Source organism: Buceros rhinoceros, unplaced genomic scaffold (assembly GCF_000710305.1).
Source record: "Buceros rhinoceros silvestris isolate BGI_N320 unplaced genomic scaffold, ASM71030v1 scaffold35500, whole genome shotgun sequence".
Taxonomy (NCBI): domain Eukaryota; kingdom Metazoa; phylum Chordata; class Aves; order Bucerotiformes; family Bucerotidae; genus Buceros; species Buceros rhinoceros.
Window position 1 is genome coordinate 1 of NW_010388430.1, and position 21,174 is coordinate 21,174.

The 21,174-nt window shown below is 38.3% G+C and overlaps 1 protein-coding gene across 2 annotated transcripts; it reads left to right on the top strand.

The window, feature by feature from the left end:
- The first annotated feature begins 10,484 nt into the window (after positions 1-10,484).
- Positions 10,485-14,207, top strand: CCDC126 (coiled-coil domain containing 126). 2 transcript variants are annotated; one of them, XM_010145916.1, is made up of 3 exons: positions 10,485-10,576; positions 11,182-11,585; positions 13,962-14,207. In XM_010145916.1, exons 2-3 carry the CDS (start codon positions 11,348-11,350, stop codon positions 14,141-14,143), a joined length of 420 nt encoding a protein of 139 aa, XP_010144218.1. In that variant the 5' UTR covers positions 10,485-10,576; positions 11,182-11,347; the 3' UTR covers positions 14,144-14,207. The 2 variants fall into 2 exon arrangements, with proteins under 2 accessions (XP_010144218.1, XP_010144210.1); XM_010145908.1 differs by lacking the exon at positions 10,485-10,576 and having other exon boundaries at positions 13,962-14,143.
- The last annotated feature ends 6,967 nt before the right edge of the window (positions 14,208-21,174 follow it).

Below are 21,174 nucleotides of genomic sequence, written 5' to 3' on the forward strand. Positions count from 1 at the left end.
GCTGCCAGGCGAATCTAGGTCTTCACCTCGCCTGAGCGTCCGGCTTTGTTCTCCCTCTCAGGCTTGCCCCCTGCTTCGGGACAGGTTTATTTTCCTTCTAGCTTCGGCCATGTTTCTGCCCTCCTCGCCGGCTTTTGTGCAGCCGTCAGCTTTCGCTCCTTCCGCAGCGGGTCGTGCTGCTGGGCTGCGTGGGCGCTCGGTGCTGCCTGCAGGTCGGTCTCTTTCCTGCACTGCAAGCTCTGCTTATCGGTGGCAGCGCAGGTCTTGCTGGTGGCCCGTGGCCGTGTTATTCGAGGCCTCGCTTACGGGTGCTTGGGTAGGGTGTCTTCTGCTGCCCGCCGTGGCTAAGTATACCCTCCGCTGGATAACCGTATATCCAGGGCGGTGATGCAGTGTCCTTGGAGGGTGAAGAAGCAGCGAAGGAGTTTCCCTTCTCGTTTGCAGTGGCCTTCCCGTCTTAAACTGTGACTGCAGTGACACTGCAAGATTGGTGACTCTCTTCTGCTGTGAGGACCTGACTTTGAAAGAGGCAAAGCACGCTTACAGTGATGTGATGAAACTTAGAAGGGAGAAAAAAGAGTTTGTTTAATCCATATTCAAGCAAAAGCCAGATCCCTAATAATGTTAGGTTAAGTGATCTTCTGGCCCTAAGAGGTTTGAATTAAGAAACAGGCAAAACATTTTGTTTTAATTTTAGGAGATTATAAAATACGAAGCTTCCTGACAGCAAGAGTTGTGGAATAATGCTTCCTTCTTACAATGTAATAAAATTGCTTTTATATGTAACATCTGATGATATTTTAACTACCTTTTAATTGTCTATTACACTTATTTCTGTAAATACTTGGAACTTACTATTATCTCTGCCTTACTTCTGTAGCTCCATTAATCAATGATTATTAATAAACTTCCTTTCCATTTTCTAATCTAACATGATAGCATCCTGTAAATTCTCCTTCATGTATCTTGTCATCTAAATGATACTGATAGCTAGAATGAAGTGTAATTTATGTGTTTCTGTGCCACAAAGCAAACCAGAGAGAATTTTTGTATTCCTGTGAATGATGTGGGCTTTCTGTCGTGCAGTTTAGATCAGGTTAACAACTATTTTTCTTGTTGTCATTTTGCGGGGTTTTTTGTTGTTGTTTTGCCCTCTCAGTGGGTGGATTGGGGCGGCAGTTTTTCACTGTGAAAAGTGAGCTTTGTAGGAATTGCGACTTTTTTTTTTTCTCCACAGAACCTTCAGAATATGAAGGTGCTGAATATAATGGCTAAGCATCCTTCTGAATTATTCTAATTGTAATGTAGTGTTTATTTTGGAGCGAATGTCGAGTATTGCAGTTTCACATGAGAATATCAAAAAAAGGAGACAATACGAAGATGATAATATATTGTAAGTATCATCTTGTTTTAGTGTCTGAAGAGGAATGATTGCAGTTTTAGATTGAGCATGGCAGTTTATTGCTACCTTTGTTCCCCTTTTGTCTGCTGGAGATACCCAGGTGTATAAAGCCTGAAGTATTCTGGCCTCTTTTTGTTATTTTATGTGGTACAATACATAATTGTTTTAATAATTCATTTCAGGAACTTGAGAACTCCAGAGGATTAAGCAAGTATGCTGGAATTCATTTGGTCTAGTAAATAGGCCTTTTTCCTTAAGGTTTTACAGTTAGAAATAGTTCCCTATTTCTTTTTCCTAAAGCTTTTCTAGTCTCAGCTTTTAGAGGATTCTTTGGCTTTTAGGTTCTTGAAGGAGGCATTGTATTAGCTAATCGTGGATTGTGATTTAGCTTGGGAATTGGAGCTCATTTAACTGCTAAAAGTAAAATATTTCCATTGGAGATCATTCAGCTTGTACCTTTCCCAAGAAGAGTTAAAGGTTCTTGCATCTTGTCCAGTCTGTAAGTAGGATAAATGTATGCTGTCAGCTTAAATTGCTGTCAGCCATGTAGTCAAATATCTGAAGACTAGTAAGTGTCAAAAATAGCCATTAAGTTGCTTGTGGTAGCCGTCAGAAATCTGTGGTGCTCGGTCATTCAAATGCATGTATTTTGTGCTTCGGCAAGTTTGCTGCTACAGTGTACTTTATATCGTATTTGATTTGACAAGCTCTGCCCCTGTGATTGAAAACCTGTGCTGTTAGGTGGGCTAGCTTTCCTCAATTGAACATTATTAATAGTCTTCTAAATTATTTTTATGATTGTCCACTTTACAAAATAAATAAATAAATATTTATATTACCATTTACTTCTCTAATTTAAAAGATTAATTTTGGATTGCTCAGAACTGAATCACAGAATCATCTGCTAAAACAGGGCCTGGACTAGAGGCCTAGACAAGAGGACTTAAAACTTGTTCCACTGAAATTGGTCTCTTCAGTAATAGCAAAGAAGTAAGAGGTTACTATGACATAAACAATCCAGGTAAATTTCTGGGTACCTTCTCCTTAGTTTTAACAGTGTGCAGGGCACAGCACTGTGGTGCTGTGGTTAACTGCTGTCTGTCATAACCCTTGCTATGCTATGAGAAACCAAAAGACAAGCTAGAAATAATAGAAGGTACAGAATAAAATAACTTACCTGTCTTTAATATTGCCTCCAGTGTTCCTTTTCTGAAATATTCTACTGGATCAGCCTCCTGGGAGAGAGCTTGAATCCAAAGCCTGGTCTGTATTGCAGTGTTAAAACTGAAATGTACTTTTGGTGGACACCTTGCACACATCCAGACTCAGTTTGAATTCTGCAGATTTACTGAAAGAAAACCAGGCACGTTAAATTCAGGTGCTCTCCCCAGTGGTACAAGCCCTTTTTTCATTATTTTTCCATGGGAATAGTGTTTGTGCACCGTATGTGCATGTATGACCAGTTCTGCAGTGGCAATCTCTCCACCCACTGCAGCCATCGCTTTGTTAGCTGGCTCCCCTCTCCCTTCCCTTCCTCTTGTAGTTCTCTTTAATGACACCCCCCTTCCTTTTAGACCTCTCTAAAATGTTCAGTGAAAATCCCTCTCTTCTCAGTAGCCTACATTCATGATCTTGCAGGTATGACTTTGTAAAACTATCTAAAATTTGCTAAACTTTATCATGTCAGAAGTTTTGGAGTCTTGGGGACTTTGGAAAGCATGGTGCAAACACAGTTGTGAAATCTCACAAGGCAGTAGAGGTACTAGATAGGACTTTGCAAGGGTGTACTTGGCAAATCCAGTGTTTGACTGCAGTGAAAAAATTATGGCAATCTTATTGGGAAATTAGAAGCTAAGAAAGTACCTCATGCTCTGTCATAACTGTGGTTCTTATGAGCAAGGGTCCTACTGTGACCTGAACAGCAGCAGTAAAGCAGAAAGAAAAAATAAAGTGTCCCAGATGGAATGAGATGGTTTCTTTTTTTTCTTTTTTTAATTGAGAAGCTGGTACAGAGATATAGAAACGTTTTGAGGCCCAGATGGACCCAGTGGGAGGAGGGGAGCTTAGGAAAGTATACTGTTCCCATTGATATCTGCTTTCTTTAATTTTCTTCACAACCCTTGCCAAGTCATTTCTCCTCTCAAAATCTTGAATCTTGGCTGACTGCCCACAGGCAAGGAACAAAGAATTTCTGTGTTTAAATAGTTGGTTTATTTTAAAAGCATTCACTGTCAGTAGTAGGCAAAATAAAGGGGGGGTTGTGCTGGAAAAAAGCCAGGATACTATAAGGTACCAAAAAATACTTAAGCAGACTCTTAGACCTAATGCAAAATAAAAACAATTGTTGGCAGCAAGCATAAAATAAAAACAATGCAAATCGGACTACACGCACTCAGAATAGAAACAAGTCACCAGTATTTCTAGAATACAGAAATACAAAAGGTAATCTAGTGTTTGGGCACTCAGACGATTTTACACCAGAGCTGTTGTGAACTTGACGTGTGGGTTTTCAAGTTTAATATAGTAAGTTTTTGCTTTGAACTCAAAAGTCCAGCCACAAAACAAATTGATTGTATGCTGTTCTTATCCTGGTTTAAGCTATGTTTGAGGTAGTCACAGCGGCTCATCAGTGACAATATGTCTGCTTGGTGAGCTGTGATTTTTGTTGGCCCAGATACCCGTTGTCTGCATTGAGAGACGAGGACTGGTGGGAGCTCGCAAGAAGATCTTTCTTTGTTGCAGTACTGTAGAAGAGTAGGTATTCTTGGTAGTTACTTACCTGCTTTTGCTATTTCCTTAAAACTAACGTCATTCTGTGGTTTCACTTGGAATATCCATTGAAAGTATTCCCTGAAAGACATGTAGCAATAAGGCAAAGGGATAATTTTTTTTTTTTCTTTCCATGTTCCTTGGTAGTTGTAAGTCTAGGGCAGCGGAGGCAGGGAATGAAGGAACATATGCTGTGGGAGAAGGTATAAAGATAAGCATCCTGAAAAGAGGCCAAGCACTAGGCAGACTCCTCTGGCAGAGCATTCCAAAAGTTACACAGAACTGCTAAAACCTGCAGCCCAGCAGCCATCATGCTGATAGGGCAGCCTTTTCCCCCCCCGCCCCCCCCGAAATATGCCTTCTTGCCTATTCTTAAGATGGCAGTGTGTTGTATAGTGCTGTTATTTTCACTTGAGTCTAGCAAGTATTGCTGTAAATTCTCTGTGCTATAGGCTGATCTGTGATGCAGTCTTGAAAGACCCTCAAGTCTCATCAGCACACAGGTACAGCATTTGGATGGGCCCTGTTGTGCCAGGCAATGCTGAGGTTTTGTCAGTAGCTTACCTTTCTGTTTTCCCTCTGCTGGTGGCATCCTCCTGTTGACCAAATTTCACTGTAACAATAATAGGAGTTCTTAACATGCTGAGAGTAGATCTTGTCAAAAGACAGCTCAAACATGGTTTCACTTGTCTGGGGACATGTACTGCTGTTAGTTGTTTGTTACCGAGTAGAATATTCCGCTCTTTAATGGTGCTGTGCAGCTGTGTGTGTGAACCTGATTAATGAACCTGAGAACCAAAGGGCAGTGTTGGTCTGCAAGTCACCGGTATGGATGTGCTGGTACAGAAAAATGGCTTTACTGCCATCTTTTCAAGAACTTGTGCTCTTAAAAATATGAGGAATGTGATTCCTCCTTGGGTACCAGTTTTAAATATGAATGATGTGGGTAAGATTATTACTTGTTAAAGGCAGTCTATGTTATGTCTAGAAATGGAAATCGATGTTTCTGGGTATTGACAGGAATTGTGGTCCTGTGTAACAAGATATACTTAACTTCTTTGGGTACATGTTTGTCAGCTGCAGCTCCTGCAGATTTTTCTCCTACTACCAAACTGACACTCATCTGAGACTGCAGATTGCCAGAATGCAAAGATCATTTTTGGTGTTCCAAAAAGCCTTAGGCTTCTAGGTGCTTCTTTCTGTCCCTGTCTTCAAAGCTTAATTGGTCAGTGTTCTATGCTTTTCTTCTGTGTGTCAGTCTTTAGACTTTGCATTTTCATTGCTGCAGAGCAGCTGTGCCTGTAGGTTTCCAGATGACATAGAACTGTCTGCTCTCAGAATGGTCAGCACTGTGTCTGTCAGCTGAGTGGCTGTGATGCTCAAAGTTTTCTGTTGGAGGTGACAGAGGTAAATGGGCTGGAGGCAGCATACTCTAAATAGATGCAAAAAAGGAAACTAGTAGGATAGAGGTGATAGAACTGTGGAAATGTTTTCTGGTATATTGTAATGCCCTGAGATTTTTGTCTTCCAGAAGCATTCGTTGGCTGTTGCATGAGGTATGGTCATACCTGTTTCCAGTGCAGCTCATTGTTTACTAATACAGTACCCTCACAGTAATGAGATGTTTGCTGCCATTAATTTAATAGAAATTTCGCATACAGACATAATTTTAGTATGTTAATTTAAAATTTTTAATAATTTCATAAACTTCTTACATGCCCACTGAGATGTACACTACAAAATTAGACTTTATTGCAATTATTTCATAGTGATTATTAATGTCATCTTTTATTTGTACTGTCCTAATTCCTGTCTTTTCTATTACAAGGTTTTTTTCCATCTTCCTCTGGCTGTAGTTGGATGCAGTCTCCTGTGACTATATATGGCTTTTTTTTGTCTCATCTTGATAAATCACTTCTTGTGTTTATACAGTTAATAATTGGTTGCAAAGCCAGACTGCCTTTTGAATTCACTGAGTCATGTTGCTCATAATTTGGCAGTGAGGAACAGGTAAGTATTATGGTAGTAAGTAGTAGAGTGAGTAAATTTCCCATTTATCAAGGCTACTTTCTTAATAGATTAGTTAATTAGAGACCTGTGTAGGTCTCTAGGGTGTCACTAAGGAACTGCAGTATTTGGCATTCTGTCTTTCCAGACCCATAATCAGAGAAGTGACTTTATTGGACTGTATGTTAACAATACTATTTTCAGTACGTTTTTCTTGGCTTTATCCTTAAAGACTTTGATCCTTGAATGGAATGGGATTCTCAGGCTTCAGTTTTCTCTATTCTTCACCTTTTGTTGACTCTTGTTCTGTTAGGGGTTTTTTTGCCAAAGCTGCTTACCAATAACTACCAAAACTATCTGATGGGCCTGCTGCTTTCTTTTTCTCTTGTACGTAGTCATCTTCATCTGTCCTGTATATTTTTCAAAACTAGAAGGTGCTCACCATTTCTGCAGCAGTTTTAAATTTGCCTTGCTGATGCTGATAACCACTTCCAGTGGTTTAGGAAGGCTGGGATCTCTCAGACCAACTAGAAAATGCTGATGAATATGTACAGGTCTTTCATGAGCTGACTGACTAGCAGGACTGACAGTGCTGTAAGGTGCATTGTAACCTTTTAAGGATTTGGGTATGCTGTGTTTTCATGATACTCAGACTGTTTAAAGGACGTAGGGCATTCCCTTGCCTTACAGGCTGTTGCATTTTTTGTGTTGTACACACAAATGCATATATCATATGCATACAACATCTGGGTTTTGCTGGGAATAAGTAAAACACGATCTGATTCCATACAACAAACTTCCAAGTATGATGTTTTCTAAGTATGAGCTGGTTTCCATGGAGAAGAGTCAGTATTCAAAGTCTGATGCTGTTAGTTCATTAGCATCAGAGATACTACTTTGCTTTATTAAGGAACATGTAATGGATTTTCTGTTGCTTTTTTCCTTTTGCTTCATGCACTCAATAATATAGTTTATATATGGCTGATGTTGGAATGCAGCTCAGAGGATAGAGACATGATTCTGTTTTGAAGAGGATGACTGCCTTAGTTCATTGTTTTCATTGCCAGATGTATGTCAGTGAGTGTTGTGGTATTGCTGTACAGTGTTAAATCCACATTGGCAGGCTTTGGCTATACATTTCTTAGGCAACCAGCACTGGCAACAGAGGAGAAAACCAAACTCCCTGTGTCTGTGAAAGGCAAACCTAGTCTCACATCCTTTGTTCAGGAATTGCTTGTATTTCCAAGTTCTAATGTTGCCCGCCCATATCTTGGGCTTGTGATTTTCAGAATAGTTTAAATAGGCATGGTGAATTCAGAGATCTTTGAAAAATTGCCACTTGAATCAGCCTATTGAAAGGATTATCTGGAAAATACTCTTCTTCATGGATTCTTGGATTGCCATTTTGCCTGTGCAGTCAGGTCAGGGGTTTTGTTTGATTTGGTGTGGTGTGTGTGTGTTTGGGGTTTCTGGGGGGGTTTTGTGTCTGTTTTTTCAGATTTTCAAATTTTGCCTGCCTGTAGTCCTTCATGTTCATGATTGTTGTTCTTTGTGTCAGGTTGAGATGGTAGGAATTCCAACAAGGCGTGTAGCTCTAATGTGCCCTTTCTTCTGTTGCTCTCTGCAGTGCTTTGACCTTGGTTGCCATAAAAGCCCTTCATCTGCAGGTGTGAGAGTGGTAAGCCTGGGTTTCTACCCAGGCTAAGTCAGTGTGAAGGAGGAAGTCTCAGCTTCCTTTTTCCCCAGCTCAAGAAGTGGTGGGTAGATTTTTTGAGAGAATGAGGGAAAAGGAAAATCACAAGGGATTATGTTCCTTCTTAAATGTATGCTGTTATCTCATGGGATATTACCTCTGAATTACTGAAAAAAAAGAGTCCATTCTGAGGACAAGTTTTGTTTAAATTGTGATGTTTGTGTAGAGAAGTGCTGACCCTTTAGAGCAACAAGATTTTTATAAAAGAGTATGTCAAACCATCCATCTTACTTATTGTGCTATTTTCTTCCCGATACGTTTGCCTGCTGCTCCATTACCCTTTTTTCCTACTTGCAAATCACACAGGTGTAAGCTTGCTTTTTTTGTTACTCCACGCTGTGTAATCTTGGAAGGGTCTTGCAGCAAGTGTGTTATGGGTCAATAGAAATGCATGCTTCAGGAAGAAAGAGGAGACCGCATCTCCAGAATTTTGAAATTACACTGGCATTCATTAAGGTGGAATGGCCTCTAAAACTGCACAGGAAAAGTGACAAGTAGTTCCCTTCATTTTGTTACACCTTACTGCCAGTTCCTTTGCCCAGTGTCAGTATTTGGGTGTTACGCTATTTGCTCAGCAGGTTAAGTCCTTAATTTCCGTAGTCAGCATGTGCACCACGAATGAAATATACATTGCAAAATCCTAGTCTGCATTTCCTACTGTTCCTTGGCAGGAGTTTATTCAATCTGTTCGTCTTGGCCTGTGCTCTTATCCTGGCTTGTGGCTGTATTTCCAGCATGATAGCAGAGTTATTTCCACTCCAGAGCTCTGTAGTGATACTGTCTAAACGCTTCAGGATGAGCTATGGCTGGAGATCTGTGGAGAGCTGAACTTAATTTAAATTTTGCCTGAGTTACATGTTATATTATTTTTTTAAAATTGTCTGAAAATAAAATATAAACTTGTGTGAGTGGGGCTGAAATTTATGGCCTCTCCTTGAGAGATACTGTTTGATTTTCTGAGCCATCATGTGAATACCCTGCTCCTGGACCTTGTATGTAAATCTTTTTCATCATATTTGATACTATTCAGGGGTTATGTAGATGCATAGTGATGTAGATGCAGTTTATGCTTTAAAATCTGAGTGCAGAGCCATGGATTTGGCAAAGAGCTAGGGACACGTAGTCTTGGTTAGCACGTGTTTAGAGAGGGTCTGTTTCAGGAAATCTTTAACCACACAATTCCGAATATTTGTGCCGATACTGTAGAATAAAAGGTTTTATTGTTTTCTCTCTTATTCTTACGTGCTTAAGATAAATTTGGCTTAAAAACAGTTTTTTGGGGGATAAGCTAATTCTTTGAACAAAGGGCGTTTCACTGAATTTACAGTGGGATTTCACATTCTTGCATGTTGGCTATCTGTCCGTGTGCATGGTCATGCTCCATGGTTGAGGTGAAGTATACTATTGCTCGTTCAGTGACTCGTGATTGCCACTCACATTAGCGCTACCAACAGTTAAAGATTTTATGTACTGGCAGTTACTATAGGACATTTTACACACAATAACTTGTTACTTTATAGCAGTTTTGGTGTCCAAGACCTTGCCTTGGGCTGAATCACTTTCAGAATAATTTAGGTGTGCCTGTTGATTTTAGAGCTCTTTGAAATTTTGTCTCTTGAATCAGTCATGTTGGCCTGCCTACCGAGAAGGTTATCTGAAGAGTGAAGGCAAAGGGTGAACAACAAGCACAACTCAGAACCCTGCTGGCAGCGTTACTTGTGTTTGCAGCAGACTGTGGTGTGTCGGCATGAGGCCAGTTGAACTGGTCAGCAGAGTTGATGAAAAATAGTGTGGAGGCGGAGTTATGTTTAGATGAGTGCTTAGCAGGGTAAGAAATGAGGTCTCAATATTATAGTAAAAACAGAGACCTAAATACCACTATAGAAAGTCTGGTGGGGATCTTACTAATGCATAACTTCAGTCTGAAAAGTGCTAATGGCAGGTAAGATGTGGGGAAGAATGGGGAGTAATAGGGAAAACATAACTGTTACGTAAGATGAGTAGCTTTATCCAGACTGTGTTGAATAATAGAAATTTTTCAAAAAAGTATTGAATAATTGGAGAAGTCTTAGAGGTGACTGAAAAATGAGTAATACCAGCTATTACTTATGTGAAGAGACTGAAAAGATAACCTTTGTTTGAGGGGAAAAAAATGAAGAGAATGATACATATGTAAATAGATGTGTAGATACATACATGATGAATCTGGAACATCTTCTGCCGTTGCCTTATAAGACAAGGAAAAGGACATGTTTCAGTGAGATTCTTACCTAGTTGTATTTTGTTTTTTTCTTTAAAGTATTTTGAAATAATTTATTGGACATTCAAATGTATGCATTTATAGTAAAATAGAAACAGATTTTGTTCTTCCCTAACTATTGCTTAAGTCAGCTTTAAAAATGTATTTCTGTTTTAAAAGCATGTGGCTTGAAGACCTCAACTCCACTCTACCTGAAAATGACAGTCTCTTTAGTCCTGCATTTTATTTTGTTGATTATTTTTTTTTCCCCCCCCCAATACAGAGCTCCCTGAAGATGTTTGGTACTTCAGACTGGCTGGACTCTTGTTTAACTGCTGAAGTTTTCCTCCCATTTGTTTTTCTTCTGAAACCTTAATCTGTTGAGGGATCAGAATTGGCTGCTATGGTAAGACTTTTTAAAAATGGTAGTAAAAGGCTAAAAGTGAGTGCAATATGCCAGTTCATTTTGGTTTTGCTTCTTTATTATCAAGACATCAAAACAACAACAACAAAAATCTTAATGCTGCATAAAACCAGAAAAGGATGATTCCAAACTTCAAAATAACTAACCAACCAAGGAACTCCATTCTGCATTTTATCTGCTTATCCTTGCCCTGTGCTTCTAAGTGAGGAATAACAATAAAGTAAATAATTACACAAGATCTTTTTCTTGTGTATAGATATATGTGGGTAACTGATCAAAATGTGTACCAGATGGTGCATTTTGTCTGAAAAGCATTTGAGTTTAATGTTAGTTCAAATTATAGTGTTTAAAATACTTGTAGAAGCAAGGACATTTTGATTTTGGAGAATAAAAATTGCTAAAAATAAGAGGAGGAAACCTTGTGAACAACAAGTAAGATAGAAAAATGGCTGTACCTCTAAGCAGATACAAATCCACAACTGTTTGCTAGATTATGCAGTAATACCGTGTATGGAAACTGGTATTTGTCCTTGATCTCAACAACTGCAGCAGTTTTGAATAACCAAGTGATATTTTACAAATTTCAGGAATCAAGACCACTTAAAACATGAGAAGATGTATTCAAGATGATCCAGCAAGAAGATTTTTCATTTCATAGAAATCTTATTTTTGTTTAATATGTAATACAATTTGACAAAGCCAAGTTCAAGTACTTACCTTGAAATCAACACACACCTGTGGCCTTCATCAGAAATGTTTCTAACATTTTCAAGAAAAAATATGTCCCAGAAACTGAGTATGTTTTTACTAGTTTTTGGAATCATTTGGGGTTTGATGTTGCTACGTTACACTTTCCAGTATCCAAGACGCCAAAGCAGTGCGGAATTGCGTGGACAGATACTAGATCTAAGTAAAAGATATGTCAAAGCACTGGCAGAAGAAAATAAAAATTTAATGAATGGTGGCAGTGGAGCTTCTATGGCAGGATATGGTAAGAGGAAAAAAATACTAGTTTTGTATTAACTTTTTTTTCTGAAAACGGTAAAGTTCTACTTCTTTTTTAAAGTAATATATACTGCTCTTTCAGAGAAAAAAACTTACTGTAGTAACCAATTTGATTTTAGTTTATTCACTGAAGTTGAAGATTAAGATGTGGTGCAAAATCAAGCTTGAGACATAAGATTTTTGTTTCCCAGGATTTTTTTTTAGCTATCTCCAGGTATATGACTACTGTTACTTCCAGAATTAACAGTAACATTGTGCTGTTTCTGAATCGTAAGCTATTGAGAAATAAGCACATGCTTGCTATTGGGACAAAGTTGTAGGTTAAGTCACTTCAACATTCCAGATTCTTCTTGTGCCTCGTGACTAACTTTCTGCTTTTATTTCTTTAATTTTATTCCCTTTAAGTATTAAAAAAGCACCAGAAAAAAGACATCCTAGCGGAGTTTGCAGTCTTGAGACTGCAAGACAGTTATGAACTTAGCAGAATCTCTCCTTGCTTTAGCCATTAGAGATAAGGTCCCTTGACTCTAGAGCTTTGGTACTTGCTGCATCATGTCTCTCTTCTGATTTACTGGTAAAGTTGAGTATATTTCCACTATTCACTGTTCACATTACTAGAGGCTGTGACTGTCTTTTGAAATTCAGAAAGGATAGTTTTGAGTCTATAGTTCTGAGATCTTTTTAATGAAGTTATCAAAATGTCTTAATTTTAACTCTGTCATAAAGGAAAATATCTTTGAAAATAAGGGTAATACAAGGCTTAAAAAGAAATATTTAAAAAAAATATATGTAAAGGTATGTATTAATGTACCTTAAGGAATCCTTATAGGGGCAGGTTCTACCAGTTGTAAGATCCTGGTAAATGTGTCTGAACTCTGCTGCTTCAGAACAAGGAGGCAAGTCTGTACTGACAAGATGAGCAGGAAGCAATGCAAGAGGAGGACAGTATCAAAATGTCTTAGTCTTTAATTCTTTCATTCATTATGATAATGATTTTATCACAGTAAGAGGTGACTTTTCCTTTTCTTCTCCCTTTTCTCCCCCCACTTTTTTTTTTTTTTTTTGTCTTCAAGGATTTCCTGCCTTTGCTGTGTAATTACTTTTCTACGTCATTTGTTTTAAAAAAACCCTTGGTGTGCTGCAGCTTTCTACTGCTGTATAAGTCTTATGTACTATTTCCAAATGAGATTTGCCTTCTGAAGTTTTGTCTGTAGTTTAATTAAAAAATTAAGTCAGCTCTTGATCTACATGCTGATCATCAGACTCATAACTTGAGTAGGCAGTTCCTTCCCTCAGACTGTTGAGCACAGAATGGTACGAGAGAGTACATTACCCATAGCGTGTCATTGACAGCAGAGCCGGCTGTGGCTCAAACTGTAAAGCAATTATCTTTTTTTATTCTTTCTTTTTTCTCCCCCCAAAGATGACATTACTAAACAAGAACTAGTTAATTTTAGAGTGAGGGACTGACCTGGGTTTTTTGGGGTTTTTTTAAATTTACTGCTAGTGGTTTAATTCTCTCTGGACTACTCCTCAGTTTTCACTTTTATACCTGTGTTTTTCTTCCCCATCTTTTCTGATTAGTTAAGAACTGGATAGGGGTGGGTGAGGGAGGAGAGACTGTGTATGTCTGCAAGCGTTTTGGGGGGTCTTAACACCTTGTAAAACCTGGTAAGTTTGTTCTTTTTTCCAAATCAGAGTAAAAATAGTGATATGAGCATTGACAACAGCATAATTAGCTTCTGTGGAAAGTTCTGTTACTGCTTTTGTTTTCCAGAATATAGGAATTTTTTTTAACCATCCTTTCTCTTATTTTTAAAATCAGAGTAGACCTAAATATATGGATTTCCCCCCCTACTTTATAGCTTATGTAAGAAATGGTAAGATACTTTCTCATAGCAGTTTTTCTGTGGGATAGATACGTATTTAGAGGAAGGCCATTAAGAACTGCCTTTTTCTTGTTGGAAAGTACATAAATATAATCTGTTGCTGTCCAAGGCTAAAAAGTGTCATAGCTGTGTATTCCCGTGCTCTTGTCTGGGTAACATTTGAAATACTGCCTTTGAATAGTCCCTAGACTAACGCTCCCACTAGTGGTTTTGTTCTTACACTCAAATATTATTGGCTTCGTTCACAGTTCACTGCTATGGTAGTACCTTCCTTTCCTAAAATAACAAAGAAACGGTGTTAAAGAAAAATCAAGCAGCTGTTTAATTCTGTGCTTGTATACCAATCTGTACTCTTTCTCAAGAAGTATGGTAGGAAGGATAGCAAGTCTTAAGAGGTGAATACGTTGAAATAGCAGTTCTTTTCCACATACAGTAAATAACAGGATCTAATTTGTTTTTTCCATTATCTTCAGCTGATCTTAAGAGAACAATTGCTGTTCTTCTGGACGACATTTTACAACGCCTCATTAAATTGGAAAACAAAGTTGATTACATCGTTGTGAATGGCTCAGCAACAAATACTACTAATGGAATTAGCAATCAGGTGCCAGTAACTTCAAATAAACGTGTGAAACCAGCAAGCAACATTAGATAGCAAACAGGCCATTTGGTGTTGCCATGTGTATGATAGGTAATACTAAAGATAAGCTTTTTATCTCCAGCCAGGGCAGAGCACTAGTTGACTCTAAAAGAAGTGTAAACTATTATATTATACAATGTGCTGAATCTGTGTAGGCCTAACTTATGTGCATATGTTCTCAAAGCATTATTTCATTGCCTTTGAGCAGTGCTTCTGAAGTGATCTTTGTTGCCTTTAAAGATACTTTGATATGATTTGATGTAGTATGCCATTGGATAATAACAATAAATGGAAAGCAATGGGAAACTTATAGGTAGGTTTCTAAATATATTTATTTAAGTATAAATATATCTTTTGGATAGATGAGCAGTATTGTAGCTTATTCATTTTTTCGTGATCTGCATTAAGTCAAGGTAACTGAGGAAAACGCCTTGTTAAACAGATGTTAGAAAATATGTGTACTTAATATTTTGTTACTGATTTACTAAACAATATTAAATAGAGGATAGCATTGACGGTAATATTTTAAAATTGTGACCCAAAGAATGTCTTTGTTTGCACTATCTGTCAGAATAGCTAGAGAGAATTTACTGTATATTTAAGAAATGAATTGCAATAGGAAAACATCCTAGGTAGTAACGCTCCTTTACAGCAGAGTTAGGGCAGTTAGATTATCAAAAGCAAATCATAATCTGTGATACTTTAGATGATTATTTCTTACAAAGATATTTAAGTGTATGTATTTTATAATTGCAGATGAAGTTATTTAAGTGATGGAAATAAGTTTTGGATATGTGAATACTGTTTACTTTTGTTGATTGCTGTTTCTGTTTAACAATTTAGTACCTTGCAATCTGTGATGAGTGTAGCACACCATCTCCCTGAATTGCTTTTTTGATCGGGAGGAAAAGCAAGGAAGGGAAACAAGGCATCTCTGCATTTAACAGAGATGTATGTACTAAGGGTGTGTCATCGTGGAATGTTTGAGAGCTAGGGTAATGTTTGCCTTATGTCTAAGTTAGCCTTACAGCAAAGTGAATTACAGTGAGGATGCACTGTATTTCAAAATGTTACTGAAGTCATATAACAGAAAGTGCCACTGAGCCTGTTTTTTAAAATGTACTGAATGTTTTGGGGGAGGGGGAGGCTATGTTCAGGGACTTTTGCCAAAAGTGTGCTGGGGGTAGTTGGGGGTGGTCTAATGCTATATTAACGAGAAAAACCCACCAGTAAAACCAGAGGTGCTGGATGATGTACCATCCAAGTTATGTGTTTATTCTATTTCCACACTCATATTCTGGACTGTTAAAAGGAAAAAATACATTTACAACCTTAGTATCCAGATGATTTTTTTTTTCTGTCACATCATGTGTAAATATGTACTCACTTCAATGCAGAAAAATAAATTTTTAACTGTAGTCGTAAAGGCTCCTGATTTTTTGTTTGTTTTTTTTTTTTAACAGTCTTGTAATTCTTGCTACATGTGCTGTAGGTGTTTCTGGCTTGGAAAATTGTACATCACGCAAGTTTAGTAGTAGTCTATTAGGTATTCTTCCTGCTCCACCATTGAGTTCTTTTGCTTGTGAAATTCTAATTCCGCAAAGTCCCCTAAGGCTAGAGGTTAGGGGAGAAAAAAATGACAGGAAAATAAAATGACTGGTGTAGATTTTTAATGGTGAAGACTTCACTTTCTAAGAGTAAAGAAGGCAGGTGCATAACTTCTTTTGACTCTGCAAGTCTCTATTGACAATGTGAAGATGGGGTTTTGTATCTATCCATCTATGCTTTTTATTTCCCGAGTACTTGATTGGAACTCACCAAAACCTTGGTGGCTGGTGTCCCTTTGTGCTGTAAACAGTTATACTGAGTCATTTTTGTGTGTGTATGCAAAGTGACTTTTGTTTCATTTCTTATAAGGGTATGTGAAGTCTTGAAATTATTGAGGATTGTTAAATGTAACAAGTTACAAGGTGAGTATTTGTCACTATATGCACACGCGGCTTGTTTTATGCGGGATTTGGAGACTGATAGGCTAACTTACTGTGCAGTTAAGTACTCCTCATAGTAATTCATTGTGCCATTAGCAAATAGTTGCTTTTCTCTCAGCTTTCCGTAGTACAGTGCCTCACTGGAATTAGTTTATACTTGACAAATATATAGGAAGAACTGTGAACTACCTATATCTTATGGCACAAATGTTCTATTCATGACTATAGTTGAAACAACTGTTTAACAAGAGGCAAATTAAAAGCACTCACTAGTAGCAGCCTACAACTAATTTTATGTGAAACCAGCATTATTAGGGGTTGAATCAGCAATACGTCAATGTCCATGGTATGTCTTGCCCCTCTTTTTTGAGGCTGGTCTTGTTCTGTGCTGTATTGCCATGCCGTGCCTCTGACCTGTGCTCTCCCTTCACCGACTGCCTAGCACATCACTACTTCCCCAATTTTTGTGCTCGGGCAGTGCAGAGGGTGGCAGCTGAGTTCCATCCTTTTTGCCGAGGTGACAGCACTTTTCAGAATGGCAGAACTAAACTTCAAGTGTGTGGGCTAAGGAAAAGAGTGTAAGGAAGGGATAAGGGGAGGGTCTTAACTGCCTTTTCTATCAACAACAGTAGTGAGAAAACATCTGCATGTTCTCCCTGCAGCCTCCTTTGCCAGGTTACAATGAGAGGTGTGGCAACCCTACAGTGATAGGAGGTTGTGTAAAGAACCCAAGGGCTTGGGAAAAAGAAGCAAGAGAAAGCCCGCAAGCCCCAGGTCCAAAATGCTTGATAGTCTCACAGCATTTGGTTGAGTTGCCAAACTTTGGTTTGGTGTGTTTGTTTGTTTTTTTAGGAATACTTAAGTAGTATTTCTGCTGTGCTACAGTTTTTATGATGCAGCTATGTATTTCCCATTTCAGATGATATCACAAATCCCCCAGAAGTTGACTTGCTTCAAGTTTTATGAAATAAAGAATCTCCTTAAGGCTGGTTGGTTCTTAGCTTGGATTGGGTTTGATTTTCCTTTTCTTTTCTCTGGAGGGCAGACCTGCATGATATGAAGAACTCCTGATTTGGTGTGGTGGTGGTGGTGGATGTTTGCGTTTTGTCCTTTCAATCTTTTGGTAAATAATGGGACTTGAATTTTCCCAGCTGTAATTTGCATCATGAGTATTTACCAGCTATTTCATGAGGTAACTGGTAGTACTTCTGTGCCTACGACTGTGTGAACAGTCATTTAATATAGGTAGCAAAAAATGTCAAGATCCAAACAGAAGTTCTAATGAAGCAAAATGGAAAGAAAAGAGTATATTGATTGCTGTCTGAACAGCTAGGAGCACCACAGGTCTTAATAGAGCCCTGAGTTCCACAACCAAATAACAGATAGGCAAACATCTTACTTAAGGAAGATTGTTCTGATTTTTCTAGTACTTTTTATTGCTTTCCTTATCTAAATGAATAATTTCTGAATATCACCATAGTAACCTTAATGTAATTAAGATATCCAAGCATTCTCTCAACCGTGCGTGAAGAAGAAAAAGTGCTGAGTGGTCCCACATTTAATGAAACTTTGAGATGAAAGGATGGACATACAGATACTCCACTGAAATGCACTAAGATGGCTCTTAACAAGCTGCTCATCCACTGTTAGGATCACAGAAGTTTGCTGATCTGTTTTTAATGAGAAAAAATTAAAAATACAGAAACATGGCACGAGGATGTAGAGGTTCTTGTAATCAGTGTGGTGAAACATTACTATCCTTGGCATTCAATAACATGACTAACATATTGCACAGTTGTCTGTTTTTCCAAGTAACTGCTAAATAGTTGTTTTTCATTAAGACAATCATTTAAACAGGCTGGCTAGGTAGATGTAAGTTCTAATTGGAAATATTTGCTGATGCAGTCATTTCCAAACTGCATTGTGTCTGTGATATGTGCAAGTTGCTCAAGTGCCTCCTGTATGCTGGGGGTAATTCTAGGGGTAATCACTGCTGTTGCAGCCTTTGTTCATGGGAATGCAGAAGCACAGGAAGTTTGGGAACCTTGACAAGAAGCTAATTTCACAAAAATGACTACGTAAAATTTGTTTTCTTTAAAGTCTCTTAGAAAATACTTCCTCAAAATATTCAAAGCAATGGAAAGAGCTAAATCTCTAAAACATTTTTTACTAACTTGGTGTGGTTTTTTTTAATGGTCATGTAGAGTATCTATTGAAATCTTTTAACAATTAATCCAAATACAACCTCCTTACCTGGGATCATGTCCTTCCATTAGCTTCACAAAACAACGCTGTCTGCTATCTGTGGAATTCCATTGAATGTATTGGATAGTATGTGAATTTCAAAGGCAAAAGTGAAATGGGAGACTTCTTTTTATAGCAGCTAAGAAGGTGAATTAGACTTTTGCAGTCTTTCTTACCTGGAATAGACTGTTACTGAATTGATATTTCACTAAATCTCAGTTTGTCTGGGATGATGCACATCTGCATTTGTATCTGTTTAAAAATATCATTTAGGTTATTAAAAAGAGGCCCAAGTTAAAGGAAAGCCTCCCATTACATCTATGAAATCACATCACTTAAGCACCAGTGGCATCATGTACTACTGAATTATCTGTAAGTGACTTTAATTACTACACATTTCCCAACTATGTCAGTACCTCCAGCAAAAACCTTTCAGTATTATTTGAGCCTTGCTTGCATATTCCCTGTGGTATTCATTAGCTTACTCTGTCCAGTAGATGTCTAACCATGTTCTGTTTCTTTGATAGCAAAACTAGAGGGATATATGTTGACATTTTAAAATGCCTGTAAAATAGGGTTAATAATACAAAAAAACCCAGTTTTTATTGTGGTGTGGTCATGGTTAGAAGCTTGTGAGTGAGTACTGCTTGCAATTGCTTTTAAGTGTATCCGAGTATTGGTAAGAAATGTGGAGGAAGGAAACAATTTAATGGAAACTGTATTATTCTTTACACCACTTCAATTCTCATTTTCAGAATAGCTAATTAGAATTAGTCATTGACCAAACTTATAGAATGAGTAACTACTACTTCAAAATGGTGACTTGAAGTCTAAAATATTAGAAGTTGTTTCTAAATTATTTATTCTTGCATTAATAAAGTGGCTATCTTCAGTTTACATAGGTATTTCACTGATAAGTTTTAAAGCACTTGTCAAACTCAGAAGGATTTTAAAAAATTTAGAGGGTCACACATTTTATTGTTAACAGAGGGTGTTGAAAGAGACTGTCAACACCTCATACAGCATTAAGCTGTTGCCTTTGATGTGTAGGCAGCACCTTAGGTCTCATAGAGCTGTGCTGTAAGGGAGTGTCCATATGTTCAACCCACTTTGATGTGTTCAGAGATCTTGGGCCAGCAGCGTCCGTATGCTACATCACAGCCATAGGAGGTAAAACATGCCATCTGGATTTCTGTTCTTTTTACTTACTTTGTGGCACGGTCTCTCTGCCTTTTTTCTTCCCTCTCTTCCTCCCCCACCCCCCCACTATTCAAAATTATTCACTAGTTTACCATGGAAAAATCTTGTTTGAGTCTTTCTTTAATGAATTTTATTTTGGATGCCCATTAAGAATCTCTTAGAAGGGATGAGAGACAGGAGAGGGTTTTCTGAATTCAAAATATATTCCAATACTCATGCTCTGTCAGTAAAACAGTGGGTGCTTGAAATACCTTTATCAGATAAAACCTTATTTTCTTAGTTACGAAGTCTTTCACCTTTTGTATCTGCTCCCAAGTAATTCTGTGAGCACAGATTTGGATCCAAGCAGATGTTGAGATGCTAATAAGTTGAGCACTGTCTCTTTACAGCAGAGAATACTCGTCTGATCAAATCGAGGAATAAATCCTCAATTTTTAAGATAAGAGATAGTCCACAGGACAGGTGCCCCACAAAAAATTACTTTTGATTCCCTACTCACCTCCGTTCCTGTTTCACAGCTAATCTGACACTGAAGTACAATAGAGATTAACATTTGTCGCTGTCACCAAGGGCTGCTGAATTGAGAAACCTGGCTCTGCTCTCAGTTTCTTTTTTGAAGTTTTGGTCACAGGAGGAATTTTCTTTTCCTTAGAGAAACAATCCTGACTTTTTCGTGTGGTTTTATTTTCCTCTCATATCTTTTCTGCTTTTAAGAGGGACCCGTTCATGTTCAGATCTCAGTGCGATAGAACATGTGTTGTATTGCAGTGCTGGCTGCTCTGCTGAAATTTCTTATATATGTGGCATAACCACACAACAAATGCCCAGACCATATGCCCTATTACCTTATTTAAATACTGCTGGAAACCTGAGAGTCTCCCTGTTGTTTCATCTCTCTCCAGGGGATGGCAAAACACTGCCTTCTTCCTTGTGACATCTCTCTTCACCTTCTGTTTTGGTGCTGGGGGCTTGCCCAGTGCAAAACAATCTGGACATTTCCTTGAATTGCTGCTTTTCTGAGAGGTACCTGTCATTTTATTGTACACAGAAAGCCTACCCTTTTGGGTCTCATCTTGATAGTCTGAGGGCTCATAAATTGTGCTCTGCATGTTAGCATAAGCTAAATATCAATCTCCTAAAGCTCAGTTAAGGAAAACTTACTAGGTCTTTTGCTGACATAGTCTATCACCATGTGACCAACATGTTTGTACAACAAAGAAATAGTAGACTTACACAGACGATGCAGTATCGGAAATAGCAGCCTGTGGTTTGTTTAGCACAGCCTTTCAAACCCATTCGAGTTCTGGTGGCATTGTTTGTAGCACATGGAGAGGAATTAGGTATTGCAGGTTGCCAGTGTTGAGAACCACCTTCAGTTACGAGTGTTTCCTACAGTAGGCCTCCTTTTTGTCTTGAACGACGAACAAAATATGTATTTTATGATGGCACGTTTTATAATGGAAGAGTGCCAGGAAATCGATGACCCCTCACCTACCCACCACGAACCTGGTGGTCTAAGGTTAAGTCCTACCTAGTAGCAGCCGCTCAGCACAGCGCCAATTGCGGGGCAGGTGCCAGCCAGGAGGGAGATTCCTTGGGCGGTTGATTGTAGCA

What these genes read in the sequence shown, in the direction of transcription:
- CCDC126 (XM_010145916.1), top strand. Translation starts at nt 11,348, where the DNA reads ATGTTTCTAACATTTTCAAGAAAAAATATGTCCCAGAAACTGAGTATG. An exon ending in AGCTTCTATGGCAGGATATG is followed by an intron (nt 11,586 to 13,961) that starts GTAAGAGGAAAA and finishes CATTATCTTCAG; the next exon opens with CTGATCTTAAGAGAACAATT.